At 34.1% G+C, this 17,778-nt stretch overlaps 1 protein-coding gene across 1 annotated transcript in view; it reads left to right on the plus strand.

The window, feature by feature from the left end:
- Positions 1–17,778, plus strand: part of CNTN5 (contactin 5) — a 1,328,674-nt gene that overhangs the window by 1,046,167 nt on the left and 264,729 nt on the right. The window contains exons 12-13 of the mRNA XM_034933581.3: positions 150–279; positions 2,598–2,748. Of these exons, the coding sequence (XP_034789472.3) occupies positions 150–279; positions 2,598–2,748 (281 nt within the window). The remainder of the gene's footprint in view (positions 1–149; positions 280–2,597; positions 2,749–17,778) is intronic.

Consider the following 17,778-nt stretch of genomic DNA (forward strand, 5'->3'; position numbering starts at 1 on the left):
ATGAACAGTACATTTACATTGCTAAGTGGCCAAATAATGTTTAACTGCATTAATTGCAAACTTGCTTTTTCTTAGTCTAGGAGAGAATACCCATAAAATCCATGTTATTTGTTTACTTTCTAGATCTAATTTTTTAAATTCCATTACAGAGTAGGGTTGAGATGGTTAATGGAGTATTGATGATCCACAATGTGAATCAATCAGATGCTGGAATGTATCAGTGTTTGGCTGAAAATAAGTATGGAGCCATTTACGCTAGTGCTGAGCTGAAGATTCTAGGTATGCAGTTTCTAAGTAAATAAATGGAAAAAAAAAACCTTGCTTCTTTTCATGCTCTAATTTTTACTATACTGAAGGTTTATGATGTGGTTGTAAAAATCTATTTTATGGCTTGAAAAGAAATACTATGTCTTGCTGATTTTTTTTTAACTTTAGTAGACAGGTTTATGTTATGTATAGTTCGTCCCATAACTTTTTGTTCATATAGTTTTTCTAACTTTAGTTTTAATCTTAAAAGGTTTACACAATACGTCTTTGCTATAGCACTTAAAAAAATCATATAAAGAAATATATGTTAACTTCCAAGGAAGAATGCCTTGAGGGTAGGAGATCAGAATATAGAATTCCAGCAGCCTGTCCATGCTCCCATAGCAATGCTTAATAATTTCCCAGGCAGTTCCTATCAGTAGCTGTGTGGCTCCTGCAAAGCAAGGCTCCAGGCTAAATCACTCTCTCCTCATGGGGCATCAACTAATACCTTCCTTACGTAACAGGGAAAGGCTTCCTGACGCCAGGCACTACAATCTCATAGGGTTACACCCTTGATAAGAATGTAACCCAGGCACTGCATTTCTTCACTATTTAAATACTACAGGAAACAATCCATCCAGTGAAATAGACTACCCAGAAAAAGCATATATGAGCCATTGGAATGAATTTTACTTTTCCCACTTTGATTTTTTCCTAAACTGGTTCTGGGATGTTTGTAATGTAAAGAAAGATACTCACTCATTGTCTTTCCAAAGCGGGCAGAAGCCCAAGTGTGTTTTCTATTCCCCATTTAAATTTAAATTCTCAAAGCATAACTTAAGAGAAACACCAAAGATCTCAGGAATCTTGGAGCCCACCATTTACGTATCAGCTAAATGTAATACATCCTAAAGTGATTTGTTGAATTATGAATATTTGCAGTTGAAATTTCTCCACATTACAACAAATCCATCCAAAATAGATATAGGATTCTTCCTTTCAATCTCCTTCATTCTAACCAATCAAATGTTAATGAACTTTCTTGTCAACTCACAGTATAATAGCACTGAATTAAAAGGCTGATTCACCCTTCACCTAGTTAGTAGCCCTGAAACATTTCTCAAACCCTTACCATTCACAAGAAATATTTTCAAAATTACTTTTTGTAAATTCTATTCCCAGGAGGCAAAAAAAAAAAAAAAAAAAAAAAAAAAAAGTTACCTGCAACTATCTCCTCATAAATTTCTTTAGCTTTTTAACTTTTTTTCTTTGAGACAAAATCTCACTGTCACTCAGGCTGGAGTGCAGTGATGCCATCTCTGCTCACTGCAACCTCCGCCTCCAGGGTTCAAGTGATTCTCTTGCCTCAGCGTCCCAAGTAGCTGAGACTACAGGCACCCACAGCCACACCCAGCTGATTTTTGCATTTTCAGTAGAGATGGGGTTTCACCGTGTTGGCCAGGCTGGTCTTGAACTCCTAACCTCAAGTGATCTGCCCACCTCAGCCTCCCAAAGTGCTAGGATTACAGATATAAGCCACCAGGCCTGGCTAATTTCTTCGGTTTTAAAAAATCTCTTAACCTATCTCAATTCTATACATATCTTTTTCAATGTTGTGACATGCATTATGTTGCTATATGATATATTTTATATATATAATATGAAATACATATAATATCAGATAGGTAAAAATAAATGTCACAGATACTGTGGACTTGTAGACATCTTTCAGGTTCTCTTTTAGATTCAAAAGTGTTTTGATCTAAATTATAGTATACACAATATTTATGAATGAATGATCAAACCTAAGTGAAAAATTACAAGTAAAATTGCTAATTGAAATTCAAATAATTCAATTTTAAAAATTAATTTTTAAACAATGTATTATATAAAACATTTAATGTTTTATAATATTAAAGTAATATACAGAATAAATTAAGATTCGTAGATGGGAAATGGAAGACACAGGATTGTCTTTTTCGCAGGTCACCTCCATCTTACCAAAGGAAGGTCAGATGGACTCTGTCAGTTAGCCTTTTGCTCTTTTGCCAAGGTCATTCACTAGTCTTTCATAATTGAAGTTGGTAATCATAATTACAACATGTCATTTTTTGAAATAGCCTTTACCTGTAGATCCCACATTGTATGAAGTCACCTGCTAATGTACTAAGGTACATATTAATTAATAATAAGTAAAATTTTGAGCTACTGCCTTTTTCATGTGTAGATATACTATGATTTTATGAGAAATGCCTCCCAGAAGAAAAAGTTACAAAATCTTCATGAATCACCCATTAGAGATTATTGTCATTGCTTCTGGTAGAAACTAACATTTGCTTTTTTAATAGCTTCAGCTCCCACTTTTGCACTGAATCAACTGAAGAAAACAATAATTGTTACCAAAGACCGAGAAGTTGTCATAGAGTGCAAACCCCAAGGCTCTCCAAAACCAACCATCTCTTGGAAGAAAGGAGACAGAGCAGTTAGAGAAAACAAAAGGTTAGAATCTATTTTATAATTCAAGTTCAACATTAGACTTTTTTGAGGTTACAGGTGACACACACAAACTATGCAAGAAAGAGTCTTGCAGTACCATGAGACGTATTTTATGAACTGATTGAAACATGGTTTTGCCTATATAGTGATTTTAAAAGAACCCAAAGTTTGACTTCAAAATGGTCAGTCTTCTTTGACTCCATGGGGTTTTAGCATAAGTTGGAAATTTCACTAGGTTTTGAAGAAAGTACACTTTAATTAAACTAATTATTTTTGTTTGTTTTTCATCTTGCTTCTGCATTTAGGAGGTCTACAAATCATCTGTGATAATTTTTAAGCATTGTGTTTTAATTTGATTTTAATACAAATGATAAAAACATATGTGAATCTTCTGGATAATCATGACAGAATACTTTCATGTGATATTTATGCCAATGCTTGTCTTTTTATCCAGGTCATATTTAGGCAAAATAGTATAGGATTATTTTTAGTGCCATAGGCAAATGAGAAGTGAGCAGAGGAATATTTAATATGTAAACATTTGTCTTTGGCAACTAAAGCCAAAGGATATCACAGGAGTACAAATGGAGAAAAAATCATGAGGGAATCATATCATCACATGGCAATCTATTTGTGCCAAATTCAAATGTTCCATGTCCTACTATTATTGATATATTGGTATTACAAATGGTGATTCAGCTTTGACAAAATAGTATCCTCTATTATGTCAAAATAATATTGTACTGTATTAGATTTTGTTTAATTGATATAGAAGTATAAGGAGTTTATGACTTGTTTTATGTTTGTCCCAATCTACATAAAATATAATTTAAAAAATTTAAGTCTGCATTAGCGGTTCACTTGAATAATTTCTTAAGTAACAGTGAAACATTTTGAAAAATTTTTAAAAATAGAGTATTTTTGTTTTCCATCAAATCTGAGGGACACTGATTTAAATAGTCTATTTCAGATTATCAATTTTTCGAATTACTGGCTTCAGTTTAGACCCCAAGATCTATGCTTCTTGGAAAGGGTGATCACCTGGGATTGGGATGGGTCGTCATTGGCACTCTTACACCAAAAGACCTATCATAAGGGTCAAGGCTGTCATTCAAAACAAAAGACAGGCTAACAAGAGAAAAACATAACACATTTATTTAATCAAAGTTTTGTGTGACACAGGGGCCTTCAGAAATGAAGACCCAAAGACTTAGAGAAAACTCTTTTTATGCTTAGGTTCAATGAAGAATAGAGAGCCGTGTAGAAATATGATTGGACAAAAAAGATGTGATCTAATGGTAATAGACTGAGAGGGGAAATCCAGCAAGGCCTATGTGTTCAGATTCTTCTTGGCCTTTTTGTGTGGTATTCCTTTCCTCCAGGTGTAGGACAAATCACCTGTCACATGAGATAATTCAAGGGAGAAGGGAGAAGGTCAATCTTTCTAGGTTTTATGGCTTGCTTTGACGAAGGGAAGTTATAGTTTCTATGATCTGCCTTGGGGGAGAGAATTCTGGTTTCTGTCATTCTCTTCAGTAGAGAAAGATGAGTGTGAAACAGACAGATGGGAGAAGTTCAAAAATATCCTGCTTCCAAGGTCCTTTCAGTCTTCTTCAGGTCAAGGTACTCTGTGCCATATTCTGGGGTATCATGTTCTGAGCCCCAACGTCGTACAACTTGTTTTAAAAACAATTTCTCATTCTTAGGTTGGGGGGCGGGTAGCAAATGACAAATTGTGAGATCATTGTTGCCTATGACTGAATTGATCAGATAGTGATTGAATATTAGTGGATTTTTGCCCACAACACTATGATTTTTTTAAAACTGCACAAACCTAATTAAAGTAGAAGAAAATTGTTTTGTTGCATAGTAAGAACAAATAATTTACACTGCTAGGTTATTTTTTCTGAACGTATTAAAAAGCTTACAGTGTCATGAAAATATATATGCCTTATCTACGCAAAACATTCTATCTGAAATGCATGACTTTGTTTTATGTTTCTGGGTGGCATGTGAGTTTTGTCCTATTTATTTCAGTTCACAATAAGAATGTTCTTCATCAACTGTTCACAAATGACACATGGTGAGTTTAAAAAATTAGGGTGGAACCTCTTTTACCAAAGCAAAAGTATTGAGAGAAGTAACAGGATTATGAGTATTCTATTACAACAACATAAGCTTACTAAATTTTTTATTTTTCAGATGTTGAAAAATACAGTTTGTGAATTTTTCAGCTTTCTTGTTTCTCTTCCTTTTTCTACTGCTAACCCTTGGAGTTAGTGAGAAAGATACATTGACCTGAAACTCAGATCACTCAATTTTTTCTAGATGTCAATACTTCCAGTCAAAGTGTTGTTTAGGAAGAAGGCTAAAATGTAAATTTTTTTTTTAATTTATTCAAGTAAAAGCAAGACTCAGCCACATTTCCTTAGCATTCTGCCTACCTTGATCTACATGTTTTAGGTCAATAAACTGGCTTTATTGAATAACAAAGCCCAGACATATATTGCATTTTTATTCTTAAAATTGACAGGCACACTTACAAAATACCATTTTTATTATTGAATGACTTGTTACCATATCTGGCAGCCCTAGGTTTTAAGAAGAAAAATGTAGTTCACTACAAAAAATAATAACACTTAATATTAAATAAGAGGCTAAGATTTCAACAGCAATAGGCAGAATTCCATAATATAAGAAGACACATAGTTGAAAAATTGTACATTCTAAAATTATGACTAGAAACTTAACAATGTCAAATGTCTATATTTTACATTCTTTAAAAGAAGTATCAGTTACAATGACAACTTATTTTCTTGAGGAAATTTTAGATTGCTTTTCTGTTATAATGCACACCAACCATTTGATTACAGCTCTAAATATAAATTTAAATGGAAACAGAGGTGTTAGAAAACTGTTAAGACTTCAAAAAGTTTGTGTCATTTTTTAATTTATAACTTACATTGGGTGTGGAGATTCAAATCATGGCTTATTTTATTGGAATATAAATATAAATATCACTCATATGATCTACATCAAATATGTGCCCCACTCATCCAACCTACAACAATTGTGACAAAAATGTGGAATGAATTAGTGTTGTCCTTCAATAAAAATTTTGTTGTTTTGGGTTCATTCCAAAGAACTATTGAAACAGCAAATGGCAGTTTCTGTATAAGAAATAAATAATAATATTATATTGGGGAAAAGGAATTAACATAATAGTATATTATAAAAGAGACATTCAGGCCAGGTACAGTTCTCATGCCTATAATCCCAGCACTTTGGGGGGCCAAGATGGGAGGATCACTTGAGCCCAGGAGTTTGAGACCAGCCTGGGCAACATAGCAAGACTCCTGTCTCTACAAAAAAAAAAGAAGAAAAAACAAATAAATAGTCAGGCATGGTGGTGTATGCCTATAGTCCCAGCTACTCAAGAGGCTGAGGTGGGAGGATGGGTTGAGCCTGGGTGGTTTAGCTAAGCCGTGATCATACCACTGAGCTCCAGCCTGGATGACAGAGCAAAACCCTGTCTCAAAAATATAATAAAATAAGATCAAAAAGAAATATTTAAAAAAACAAAATATGTCAATTGCTTTCATAGCATAAAATTATGTCCAGAGCAATGGCATAAAAATGTAATATATAGTCTTAATTGCAGGAAAATATAATCTAATCATCTGAAAATATGTCAGAAAATCTCAAAGGTAAATTTAATTTAGCATTACTGAAATTTAACTCTAAATTGTAAATAAAATGATTGAAAATGATAGAACAACTGAAGGTTATAGTTCATCATTTATCAACAGAGTGCCAAATAACCATTTGGCTCATTTTTTTCTACCATGTTTTGAGTAAATCTGCCAGGTTTAGTTTTCTTTGTTTTCTTGAGGGTCAGTGTCTTCAAAACACAGTATTTTTTATGTGTATATATTTTGCTAAGGAAATTTAGAAATCATTATTCTAAAGTTGAAAATTTGATAATAACTAGAACATAGTATGACTTTTAGAAAAAAATATGATTAACAAATTAGTTGCCTGCTTATATATTACCAAACATTTCATTCATTTGGCCCTAAATGATACAGCTAAAATATACAAGAAAATGGATTACATCAGAGCTAAGATTTGTTTATATTTGTTTGTTACTTATATCACAGAATGATCAATATGAACTCTCTTCAGATAGTAAATCACATTATTACTAATAATGATGATGACTGCTTATGAGTTCGTAGCATTTATGATTTGCAAAGCACTTTAACGTTGTTGGTAAAAGTATAAACCAGTGTATGAAAAGAGGACTTACTTGCTCTGCTTATCCTGCAGATTATGAGGTTTCAATAAGTTACCTAATTTATTATCTTACTAAATTTAAAGAGTAAGCTGATTGGGTTCTGAGAATTAAATGAAATTTTACATGTAAAATACATTGCCTAGTGTATGACATCTACTCAGTACTCAGTGAATGTTATGTATAATGATAATGATACTGATGACGATGATGATGGTGGTGGTGGTGGTGGTAATGGTGATAGTGATAATGATGGTATCTGTATCAAGCCATTTTCCTACTCCTATAAAGTACTGCCCAAGACTGGGTAATTTATAAAGGAAAGAGGTTTGATTGATCACAGTTCAGCATGGCTGAGGAGGCCTCAGGAAACGTACAATCATGGCGTAAGGCAAAGCGGGTGCAAGGCACCTTCTTCACAAGGAGGCAGGAAGGAGAAGTGCCAAGGAAAGGGGGAAGAGTGCCTTATAAAACCATCAGATCTATGAGAACTCACTCCCTATCACGAGAACAGCATGCGGAATACCACTCCCGTGATTCAGTTACCTCTACCTGATCTCTCCCTTGACATATAGGGATTATGGGGATTATAATTCAAGATGAGATTTGGGTGGGGACACAAAGCCTAACCGTATTAATATAATTTGTACCTTTGAATCTTAGAATACTGGCATCCATTTCTGTTATCAGTAGTCTGGAAATGCTTACCATTCTCCTTTCTTTCTCCAGTCGTTAAGGAAAAGAATACCTAAGATTTGTTTCTAAGGACTAAAGGAGTCTTTTACATCTTTTGTGTCATAAATTTGTTATTCATCAATCTATGTCCCCAAATCACCATTCTTTGTTCATCAGAGCCCCAAACCTGTCGTCATTTCTTCCTGGCATTGAAAATCTCATCTCCCTTACCTATTTCTAGCTCAATGTCTTTGGAATAGGTTCCTGTCCTAGCCGACCAAATATTTACTTGTTCCATTAACATTTTATAGGCCATGTGCAAATAGAAAAATAGACATGGGGAGTTAATGGAAATGGAAATGAAGTATTTTAAAGACTTTTTTTTTCACTGTTTTTCTTTAAGGGCTCTCCAGGTTTTCCCCCCATCAATTTCACTTTTGAAGATTACCGGCACACAGTCACTTAGGTTCCTGTATCAATCATTTCCCTTTTCATACTGAAACTAATAAACTCCAGAAGTACTAGGAAGTAAAATATTCCACAGGGATTTTCTCCTCTAGCAGACTTTCATTCAGAATGTTCTGCTCATCAAACTCATATTGGATTTTCACTCCAGCTCATTATTTCCATTACTTGGCCATTAACTTTTGTTAAAATATAATCATCCAGAAGCACTCCAGCAGTGCACAAATATTAAGTCTTCATTATTACATGTTCAATTTCCTGTACTTTTTGTGGACAAAGACAATCTTAGCTAAAATGAAGAATACATAGTTTTTGATAAAGGTATAGTTTATTTTGTTTCCTTTCCATAATTGTATATATAAACTGTTGTTGAACCGCATAGAATGTCATATATGTTTAAAATTTTTCACAATTATTGAAATTTCAACATATTTTAAGCACTAGTTTTTATGCCCAGGCAGAGTAAGGTAACAGTTATGGAGATAATGGACTATAATTCAAACTGGTGCTTAAGAAATCCTGCATACAAAAAAAATAAAATTATCCTATGGAGGTGCAGTGTTATGGAATAATTTTTCTTTTATGGGACTGTAATCTAAGCAAAGACTTGTCCAAAATCTGACATAATGGCCCCCTGCTCACCAAAGGAGCTTCAGAAAGGCAAAATTTTCAACTTACTCATTTAACACGCATAGAAAATTGCACTAGAAATACCCATTATTTGACTTCTAGTGGGAATTCATGTTGTGTTTATTAGGCAACAATGATGAAGCTCACATATTGACTCATAGACATATGGGAAAATCTGTTCTTAACAAAAGCCCTAAAGGACACTGTTGCTGAGAAGAAAGCAAGGTCTTCTTACTTTATCTATGGAAGAGGAATTCATGGGTATAATTAGGGTCCTGTTTTTGTCCCTTTGTTTCCACCTACATGCTGGGTTGGCTAATGAACAAGCTGTTTTGTTGTTTCCTCTGTGACAGTGTCTTTTACATATTAAGAACGTAAAACAATATAAACTTTAAGTATCTGGGTTTTCCTTAGTGTGTAAGAAATTGTATAATGAAGGAAAATTAACATTCATAAATCAAGAATGTATAATTTGAATTGATATGTGAATTAATATCTATGTTTTCAAAAGAAATAAAATGATTAAATGGCATTATTTACCTAAAGGAAGAAAGGTTTATATCTCAATTTATAAGATATAGTAACTATAAATTGCTTACTATATAAGATGCCTTAGTACTCAGGGATGGTTACTTGCTGTTTCCTATCCATGAACTTAAGGGGATGAGAAGGAAATGGCCTTATATTCATTATGATGAGATTAAGATACTGACTTCCTGATTTCAGTGAAAGCTAACTGCACAAGACTCTGCCTGAGTCACCTTCTTCATCTTTTCCTTAGAATGCTAATTTTTTATTAGAAAAAATTTTAAAATATAAAGCATTAGCATTTTATTATATTTTATTAGAAAAATATAAAAGGAAAGAAAACACAGTCATAGCAGCGTTGGAAATTAAGAATATATAGCATTGGAAATTAAGAATTGTTGACTTCTGGGAGGAATCACCGTTTCATATAGAAATGAGCTAAATTAAGAATTTATCAATGAGTCGTTGAAAGCTAGACCTCTGAAACTTTAATGAAGTCAATTAAGAAACCGGCAGAGGAAAAATTTTACTCACTTCTGCTTTATGTCCATATCTACTAAATTCAGAAATTGCATCTTACTACGGAAGCTGGCTTGAACCTCCCTCCCACCTGCAAGGTCGTGAGATGCTATGTCCGTATTCCACCCCATCTAAACTAATCCAACACTTTTTGGACATTATGAATCCAGCAATGGGGTGAGAGAGGACATAAATCTTAGGATTTCAAGTGATTAGTAAATAAAGCATAATGTCAACAAATGGTGATACTGAGGAAAAATATTGAAATTCATGGATTCTGGAAATTATGTAATTCCGTGTACTACTTCTAGCAAAAGAAGGACTATATACCGTTTCTAATTTTTCAGGAGTAAATTTACGTCTAGATACGACTAAGGACTAGAGAATGGAAATTGACAAACATCTCACCTCAGTCCGGTTGAGCTTCATTATAGCCTTAGTAGACCTTGAGCGTTTGACTACAGCTGTGTACCTAACTGACCTCGAGATTAATATTTGGGGAAGAGATTCTGGAGCACTGAGAGAAAAAAGAGACAAACTGAAAATATTGCCAATTGGCAAAAATAGGCCTATAGACATAGGAGCACAAGAGAGTTTAAAGCACAAACGCACTTTAAGCATGACAGTTAACTGATAGTCATAAATTTGGTAACAAGATGTCAAGCAAATATAAAAAGAATCATCATCATGCTTAAGTACAATACAAAAGAATTGTGTGTGGGGGGGGGTGTGTGTACAAATAAGTTAATAAATATCAGGAGTTGCAAAGCAAAAAGCTGAAAGCATTCTAAATCATGGTGGCAACGCAAGTAAACAAAGTCATAGTCCATATAGGAAAAATTAAAGATTAACAAAAAACAGATATATTGTAGAAGCATTGTAGGTTTGCTTTTATTGAGATAGGGTCTCACAATGTCACCCAAGCTGGAGTGCAGTGGCGCATACACAGCTCACTGCAACCTCGACCTTCCAGGGTCAAGCATTTGTCCCACCTCAGCCTCTCGAGTAGCTGGGACCACAAGAGCACACTGTCACCACCATGCCTGGCAAATTTTTTTAATTTGTTTTGGTAGAGATGGGGTCTCACCATGTTGCCCAAGCTTGTCTTGAATTCATGGGCTTAAGCACTCCTCCCAGCTTGACCTCCCCAATTGCTAAGATTATACGTGTGAGCCACTGTGCCCAGCCCACTGTGGGCTTTTTAAATTACATTTTTGATGAGTACTTAAGGACAATGAGAAAATAATGGTATATTATCAGTGGAAGAAATCATTGAACACGGTAGAAATTTCATTTGAAGAGAAAATGTCTGCATGGACACAAATACATTAAAAATACTGGAAATAAATGCAGCTAATTGTTCACAGGTTATCTCTGAGAAGAGGATTATAGATAATTTTCAACACCACTTTATGCATTTCTCTTTTGCATCACTGTGAGGAAATACCTGAGGCATGGTAATTTATAAAGAAAAAGAGGTTTAATTGGCTCACCGTTCTACAGGCCATACAGGAAGTGGGATGCCAGCATCTCCTTCAAGTGAGGACCTCAGGAAACTAACAAGCAAAGTAGAAGGTGAAGCAGAAGCAGGCACCTCACATGGCCAGAGTGGGAGCAAAAGAGATAAGAAGGCTGGGTGCAGTGGTTCACACCGGTAATCCTAGCATTTTGGGAGGCTGAGGCAGGCAGATCACCTGAGGTCAGGAGTTCGAGACCAGCCTGGATAACATGGTGAAACACTGTTTCTACTAAAAATACAAGAAATTAGCTGGGCGTGGTGGCGCATTCCTGTAATCCCAGCTACTTGGGAGGATGAGGCAGGAGAATCACTTGAACCCAGGAGGCAGAGGTTGCAGTAAGCTGATATTGTACCATTGTACTCCAGCTTGGGCAACGAGAGCAAAACTCTGTCTCAAAAAAAAAAGAGAGATGGGAAGAGGTCCCAGAGTATTTTAAACAACCACATATTTAGTGAACTGAGCAAGAACTCACTTATCACCCAGGGGATGATGCTATACCATTCACAAGGGATCTGCATCTGTGATCTAATCACTTCCTACCAGGCCCCATCTCCAACACTGGGAATCTGATTTCAACAGAGGGTTTGGAGGGGACAAACATGTAAACCATACTATCCATATTTCTAAGCTTGGTGTCTTTCAGAGAATTAATAACCCAAAATACTGCAAATTTATTGAATAACAGTGTACTCACACTCTGCCAAATAGTTGAATGAGAATGGGAAAAAAATTCTCACATTTTCAAATAATTCAGTTTTCAACAGTATGTTTACATAGTATAACGATGATCACAAATATCTAAATTAATGGCATCCACTTAAACACAGAAGATCAGAAGATAAACACTTCAGGAACTCTCAAAATATCGGTTCCTAATATTTTCCAAATTTAGGGTGATGGAAAACCTAAACACTCCTCTTTAAAGTCCTTCAAATATTTTCTTTTTCTTGACCACTCCACCAGTTTGTTTCTAGATTTCACTTTTTTCTTAATTGTTGAATATAATAAAATAAGTCTCAACTCCCAACGAGAGATAACGCTGAGAAACTCAGTTAATTTAAGCTATAAATGACAACAGAACAAGTCTGGTTTGTTGTACTATGAGCACCTCCAGTTTTTGACTTTACATGTTACATCTGTAGCTAATTACCAGTTTAGGAAACAGTTTATGAATTCTACTTCTAACCATGGTTCATTTACCCCAGTTACTATAAATTGCTTCACAAGTTGCCTGGTTGTGCTCTCCACATAAGCACAACTTGAACAAGCCATTAATTGCTCACAGGTTTTTCCTTTCCAAAAGCCCCCCAGACTACAACTTTCAGCTTAATTTGTCCTTAATACAAACAGCATCTAAAATACTTGGGAATTCAAGCATCTAAGTATATGCTCCTGACTGATTCTACTACCTCCCCAAGTGACTCTTCAGCGAATATAAAATGGTGAAGAGAGAAGATTCTGAGGCTGTTTAGAAAAAAAGCATTGTACGGTCGAGATTTTTAGCATTCTCTGAGAATTACATAGTCACTTCTTTTCAGATTTTGCATAAATCATGATGTAATTTAACTTTGGTTAATTTATAATGAGAATTAGAGGTTTGGTTACAAATTAAAGGGTAGTACAACGATAACCTTGACTACAAATGGAAAGAAACTGCACATCATTTCCATGAAATATAACATATACAGATTTTATCATTTGCATGCTTACATCTCTGTGTTCTAATGACAGTGTGGTTTCTGAAAAAAAAGAGGTAGGTAGGTAGGTAAGTAGGGAGATAGATTGATAGTTAATAAAATACCTATACATTTTAAGATGATTACTATGTTATTAGTTAATAGCTGGAGTTTTCAAGATACCAATATGATTTTCTTCCTCTCTCTTTCCAGTTGCAAATGGTAGCTCTACTTCTCCTTTTCCTTAATGGAGAGAGAAAACCTTTCTTTCTCTACCCTCTGAAGGTTCAGTAACTGAGTCTATGAAATAAACCGACAGTAGACAGATTAATAAGACAAAAGGCATACAAATTGATTGTGTGCACAGGGGCATCACAGAAAGAAAAGTGAGTACCCAGTAACCCAATGAAGTTTAGAAGCTTATATATCCTTTTCATAGAAGAGAGGGGTGGTGGGATATAGGCCACTTAAGGGGGAGTAAATAATTTTGGGGAGAGAATGAATGGGCCCAAAGAGCAGGTGATAACCTGTGAGAAATTCTGTCTGGGTGTGGCGTTAACTTCCGGTCTTTTTTTCTGGGATATGTGTCAGTTTCCCACAATGATGAGTTTCCTGGGGAGGAGATCTAGGATGAATTGAATTTCTTCTGGAGTATCTGGTATCAAAACAATAAGAAACATTCAGAGAAAACCTCTGCCCGCTGCTGCTGGTCCCCAGGTGCCTTCAATTTAAAGTAGTCAGCACAACAAAACTTCGTATTTTGGGATAACATTCCCAAAACTCCTTCACCCTCATGCCGCAGACACATGGTCTATGAACAGTTATATTCAATTCAATTTATTTCCATAAAAACTAAACTTTCTTCAACATATACTGTATATAAGACACTATGCCAGTTCATACCAAGATAAGTAAGAGAGAATCCCATCTCCCAAGGAGGCACCTGTCTGGTGGAAAATAAAACTAATATAGACACCTATAAAATAGGATAAACTAAGGTAATAATAAAAATAGGACTGACTGAGCATTGGGTATTTTTATGTATGCATTACTTTATTGATGTCCTCAAAATAAGCTACGATTTTAAATAATATAATCCTGGTTATAAATAATTAAATCATAGAGAGATTGCCTAAGCACACACACTCCGTAGCAAGTAACAGAGCCAAAATGAGAGCGTCCTAATTCTGTTTGAATCTAAAACCTGTTCTCAGTCTACTGTACCATACAAAAAACTTTGAGAGTTAAGAAAGAAGAAAATAAAATCTAGATAAAAGATAAGCTTCCTGGGGGAACTGCCATTGAAGTGGTCTTGGAATAGGATTTTAACAAAGAGGGACAGAGTATATTTTAGGAAGAGACTTCAGAATTTGCAAAAATAGTTATGAATTCAGGACACTTTTGGGAAAGTAAATACTAATATTTGTCCAGGGTATAGACTATGTATCGAAATGAAAAATCTGCTGAAACAATTGAATAGCTGAAGACAAATTAAGAAGAATTTGAATGCACAGATTGAGTTCATGCTTAACTTAGTAGCCAAGAGGTAGTCTTTGAAAGACTCAATTCACATCTTTTTGAATTAATATCTTTTATTTAATTTTTTAAATTATATTTATTTTATAGAAAAATGCCCACTAATTACTCTGTCTACCAAAGAGAAAAGAATTAAAGTTATGACTTAAATATAAAATATATAAATAAATATTATTTAAATGTCCTTGTTTCAGCAACGAGCTAGCAAGAAGCTAGAAGGAAACTTCTGCTATCAAAACAATAAGAAAAAAAAAAGAAAAAATTTTTTTTTAATTTTTTTTTTTTTGCTTTTTTTAAATTATACTTTAAGTTTTAGGGTACATGTGCACATTGTGCAGGTTAGTTACATATGTATACATGTGCCATGCTGGTGCGCTGCACCCACTAACTCTAGCATTAGGTATATCTCCCGATGCTATCCCTCCCCCCTCCCCCCACCCCACAACAGTCACCAGAGTGTAATATTCCCCTTCCTGTGTCCATGTGATCTCATTGTTCAATTCCCACCTATGAGTGAGAATATGCGGTGTTTGGTTTTTTGTTCTTGCGATAGTTTACTGAGAATGATGATTTCCAATTTCATCCATGTCCCTACAAAGGACATGAACTCATCCTTTTTTATGGCTGCATAGTATTCCATGGTGTATATGTGCCACATTTTCTTAATCCAGTCTATCATTGTTGGACATTTGGCTTGGTTCCAAGTCTTTGCTATTGTGAATAATGCCGCAATAAACATACGTGTGCATGTGTCTTTATAGCAGCATGATTTATAGTCCTTTGGGTATATACCCAGTAATGGGATGGCTGGGTCAAATGGTATTTCCAGTTCTAGATCCCTGAGGAATCGCCACACTGACTTCCACAATGGTTGAACTAGTTTACAGTCCCACCAACAGTGTAAAAGTGTTCCTATTTCTCCACATCCTCTCCAGCACCTGTTGTTTCCTGACTTTTTAATGATTGCCATTCTAACTGGTGTGAGATGGTATCTCATTGTGGTTTTGATTTGCATTTCTCTGATGGCCAGAGATGATGAGCATTTTTTCATGTGTTTTTTGGCTGCATAAATGTCTTCTTTTGAGAAGTGTCTGTTCATGTCCTTCGCCCACGTTTTGATGGGGTTGTTTATTTTTTTAAAAAAAGAAAAATTTTTAGTGCAACCAGTAAAAGCATTGAAATAAGGTATGCTATTTCCAAACTCGTTAAAAAAATAAATATAATGAAAAGTTAATCAAAAAACAGAGGGATATATGTACATATACCAATAAAACAACAGAGGGATATATATATCCATATATATGTATGTGTGTGTGTGTATATATATATATATATATATATGAGATAATAGAAAGCATAAAATAATTCAGAAAAACCAAATATATCAGAAATTACTGTAAATACTGAACTAGAAATAAAAATTCAGCAATTATATGTAAGAGCTTTGTTTTAAGCAAAAATGAATAGCAAAGTTGAAAGTTAATAATGGGAAAAAATGAATCATATAATACTAACCCCCCAAAACTTGTTTAACTATATCAATACAAGAAAAACAGACTATACAAGAAGGAATATAAAAATAGTATAAAATTTCCCCACTATCAGAGTGGGGAATCTCAAATATATTCCTTGTATTTCAGAATATAAGGGAAAATTTATCACTCTATGTATTTATGTTACAAAAGAGGGGAGTTGAAAATGAATGAGCTGAGCTTCTATCTTAAGAAATTAGGAAACGAACATGAAACTAAAAGTAAATGCAAGAAAATAATAAATTCAAAAATAATTAAATTACAAACAAATATAAGCACAGTTAGAAGATTGGTAAAGTCAAATATTGATACTTTCAGAGGACCAAGAAAATGAACATATCTGTAGTAATCCTAAAATCAAGAAAAGATCTACAAAATACTGAGAGCAAAAATGAAAAATAAGCACAGATGCCATAAAAAGATAAAAAGAAAATAAAAACATGATAAATAATTAAATGACAAAAAATTGGATCATTTGATTAAATGAATAAAAAATGATATTTCAAATTGACTCAAGAAGAATTGAAAAATTTAAATAATTTCATAACTATTAAATTAGTAGTTAAAAAATCTTCAAACATACACCAAAAAACTCAAGGTGTAAATGCTTTCAGTAGAAATTTCTACCAAAAAAAATAAGAACAAATGATCTCAATTGTACACAGTTATTTCACAGTATAGAAAAGAGGGAAAATAACCCGAACAACAAAATTTGCCAAAGACAATATGAGAAGTAAAAACACAAGCCAATCACCCTCATGAACATAGATGACATTATATAATGATAAAGGGTTCAATTCAACAAGAAGACTTAACTATCCTAAATATACATGCACCCAATACTAGAGAACCCAAATTCATAAAGCAAATACTTCTAGACCTGCAAAAAGACTTAGCCACACAACAGTAGTGGGGAAACTCAACATCCTACTTATAGCATTAGACAGATCATCAAATCAGAAAACTAATTTAAAAATTCTGGACTTAACTTGACCAACTGGACTTAATAGAAATCTACAGAATACTCTACCCATTGACCACACAATATACATTCTTGTCATCTGCACATAAAACACACTTCCAAGATCTACCACATGCTTGGCCATAAAGCAAGTCTTAATAAACTAAAAAAATAGAAATCATACCAAGAACAGTGGAATAAAAATAGAAATTAATACCAAGAAGACCTCTCAAAATTACTCAATTACATGGAAATTTAACAACTTGCTCCTGAATGACTTTTGAGTAAAACAATAAAATTAAGGCAGAAATAAAAAAAAAATTCTTTGAAATAAATGAAGAGACACAACACACCAAAATCTCTAAGATGCAAATAAGCACAATCAGAAATGACAAAGATGACATTATCACCAATCACACAGACATACATAAAATCCTCAGAGACTATTATGAACACCTCTATACACACAAACCAGAATATCAAGAAAAAATGGATAAATTTCTGAAAAGCAGTGTTAAGAGGGAAGTTTACAGCACTAAATGCCTACCTTGAAACATGAGAAACATCTCTAACAATCTAACATCATACCTAGAGGAACTAGATAAATAAAAACAAACTAAACCCAAAGCTAGCAGAAGAAAAGATATAACTAAAATTAGAGCAGAGCTGGATAAAATACTGAGAAACAAAAGTTCAT

Source organism: Pan paniscus, chromosome 9 (assembly GCF_029289425.2).
Source record: "Pan paniscus chromosome 9, NHGRI_mPanPan1-v2.0_pri, whole genome shotgun sequence".
Classification (NCBI taxonomy): Eukaryota; Metazoa; Chordata; class Mammalia; order Primates; family Hominidae; genus Pan; species Pan paniscus.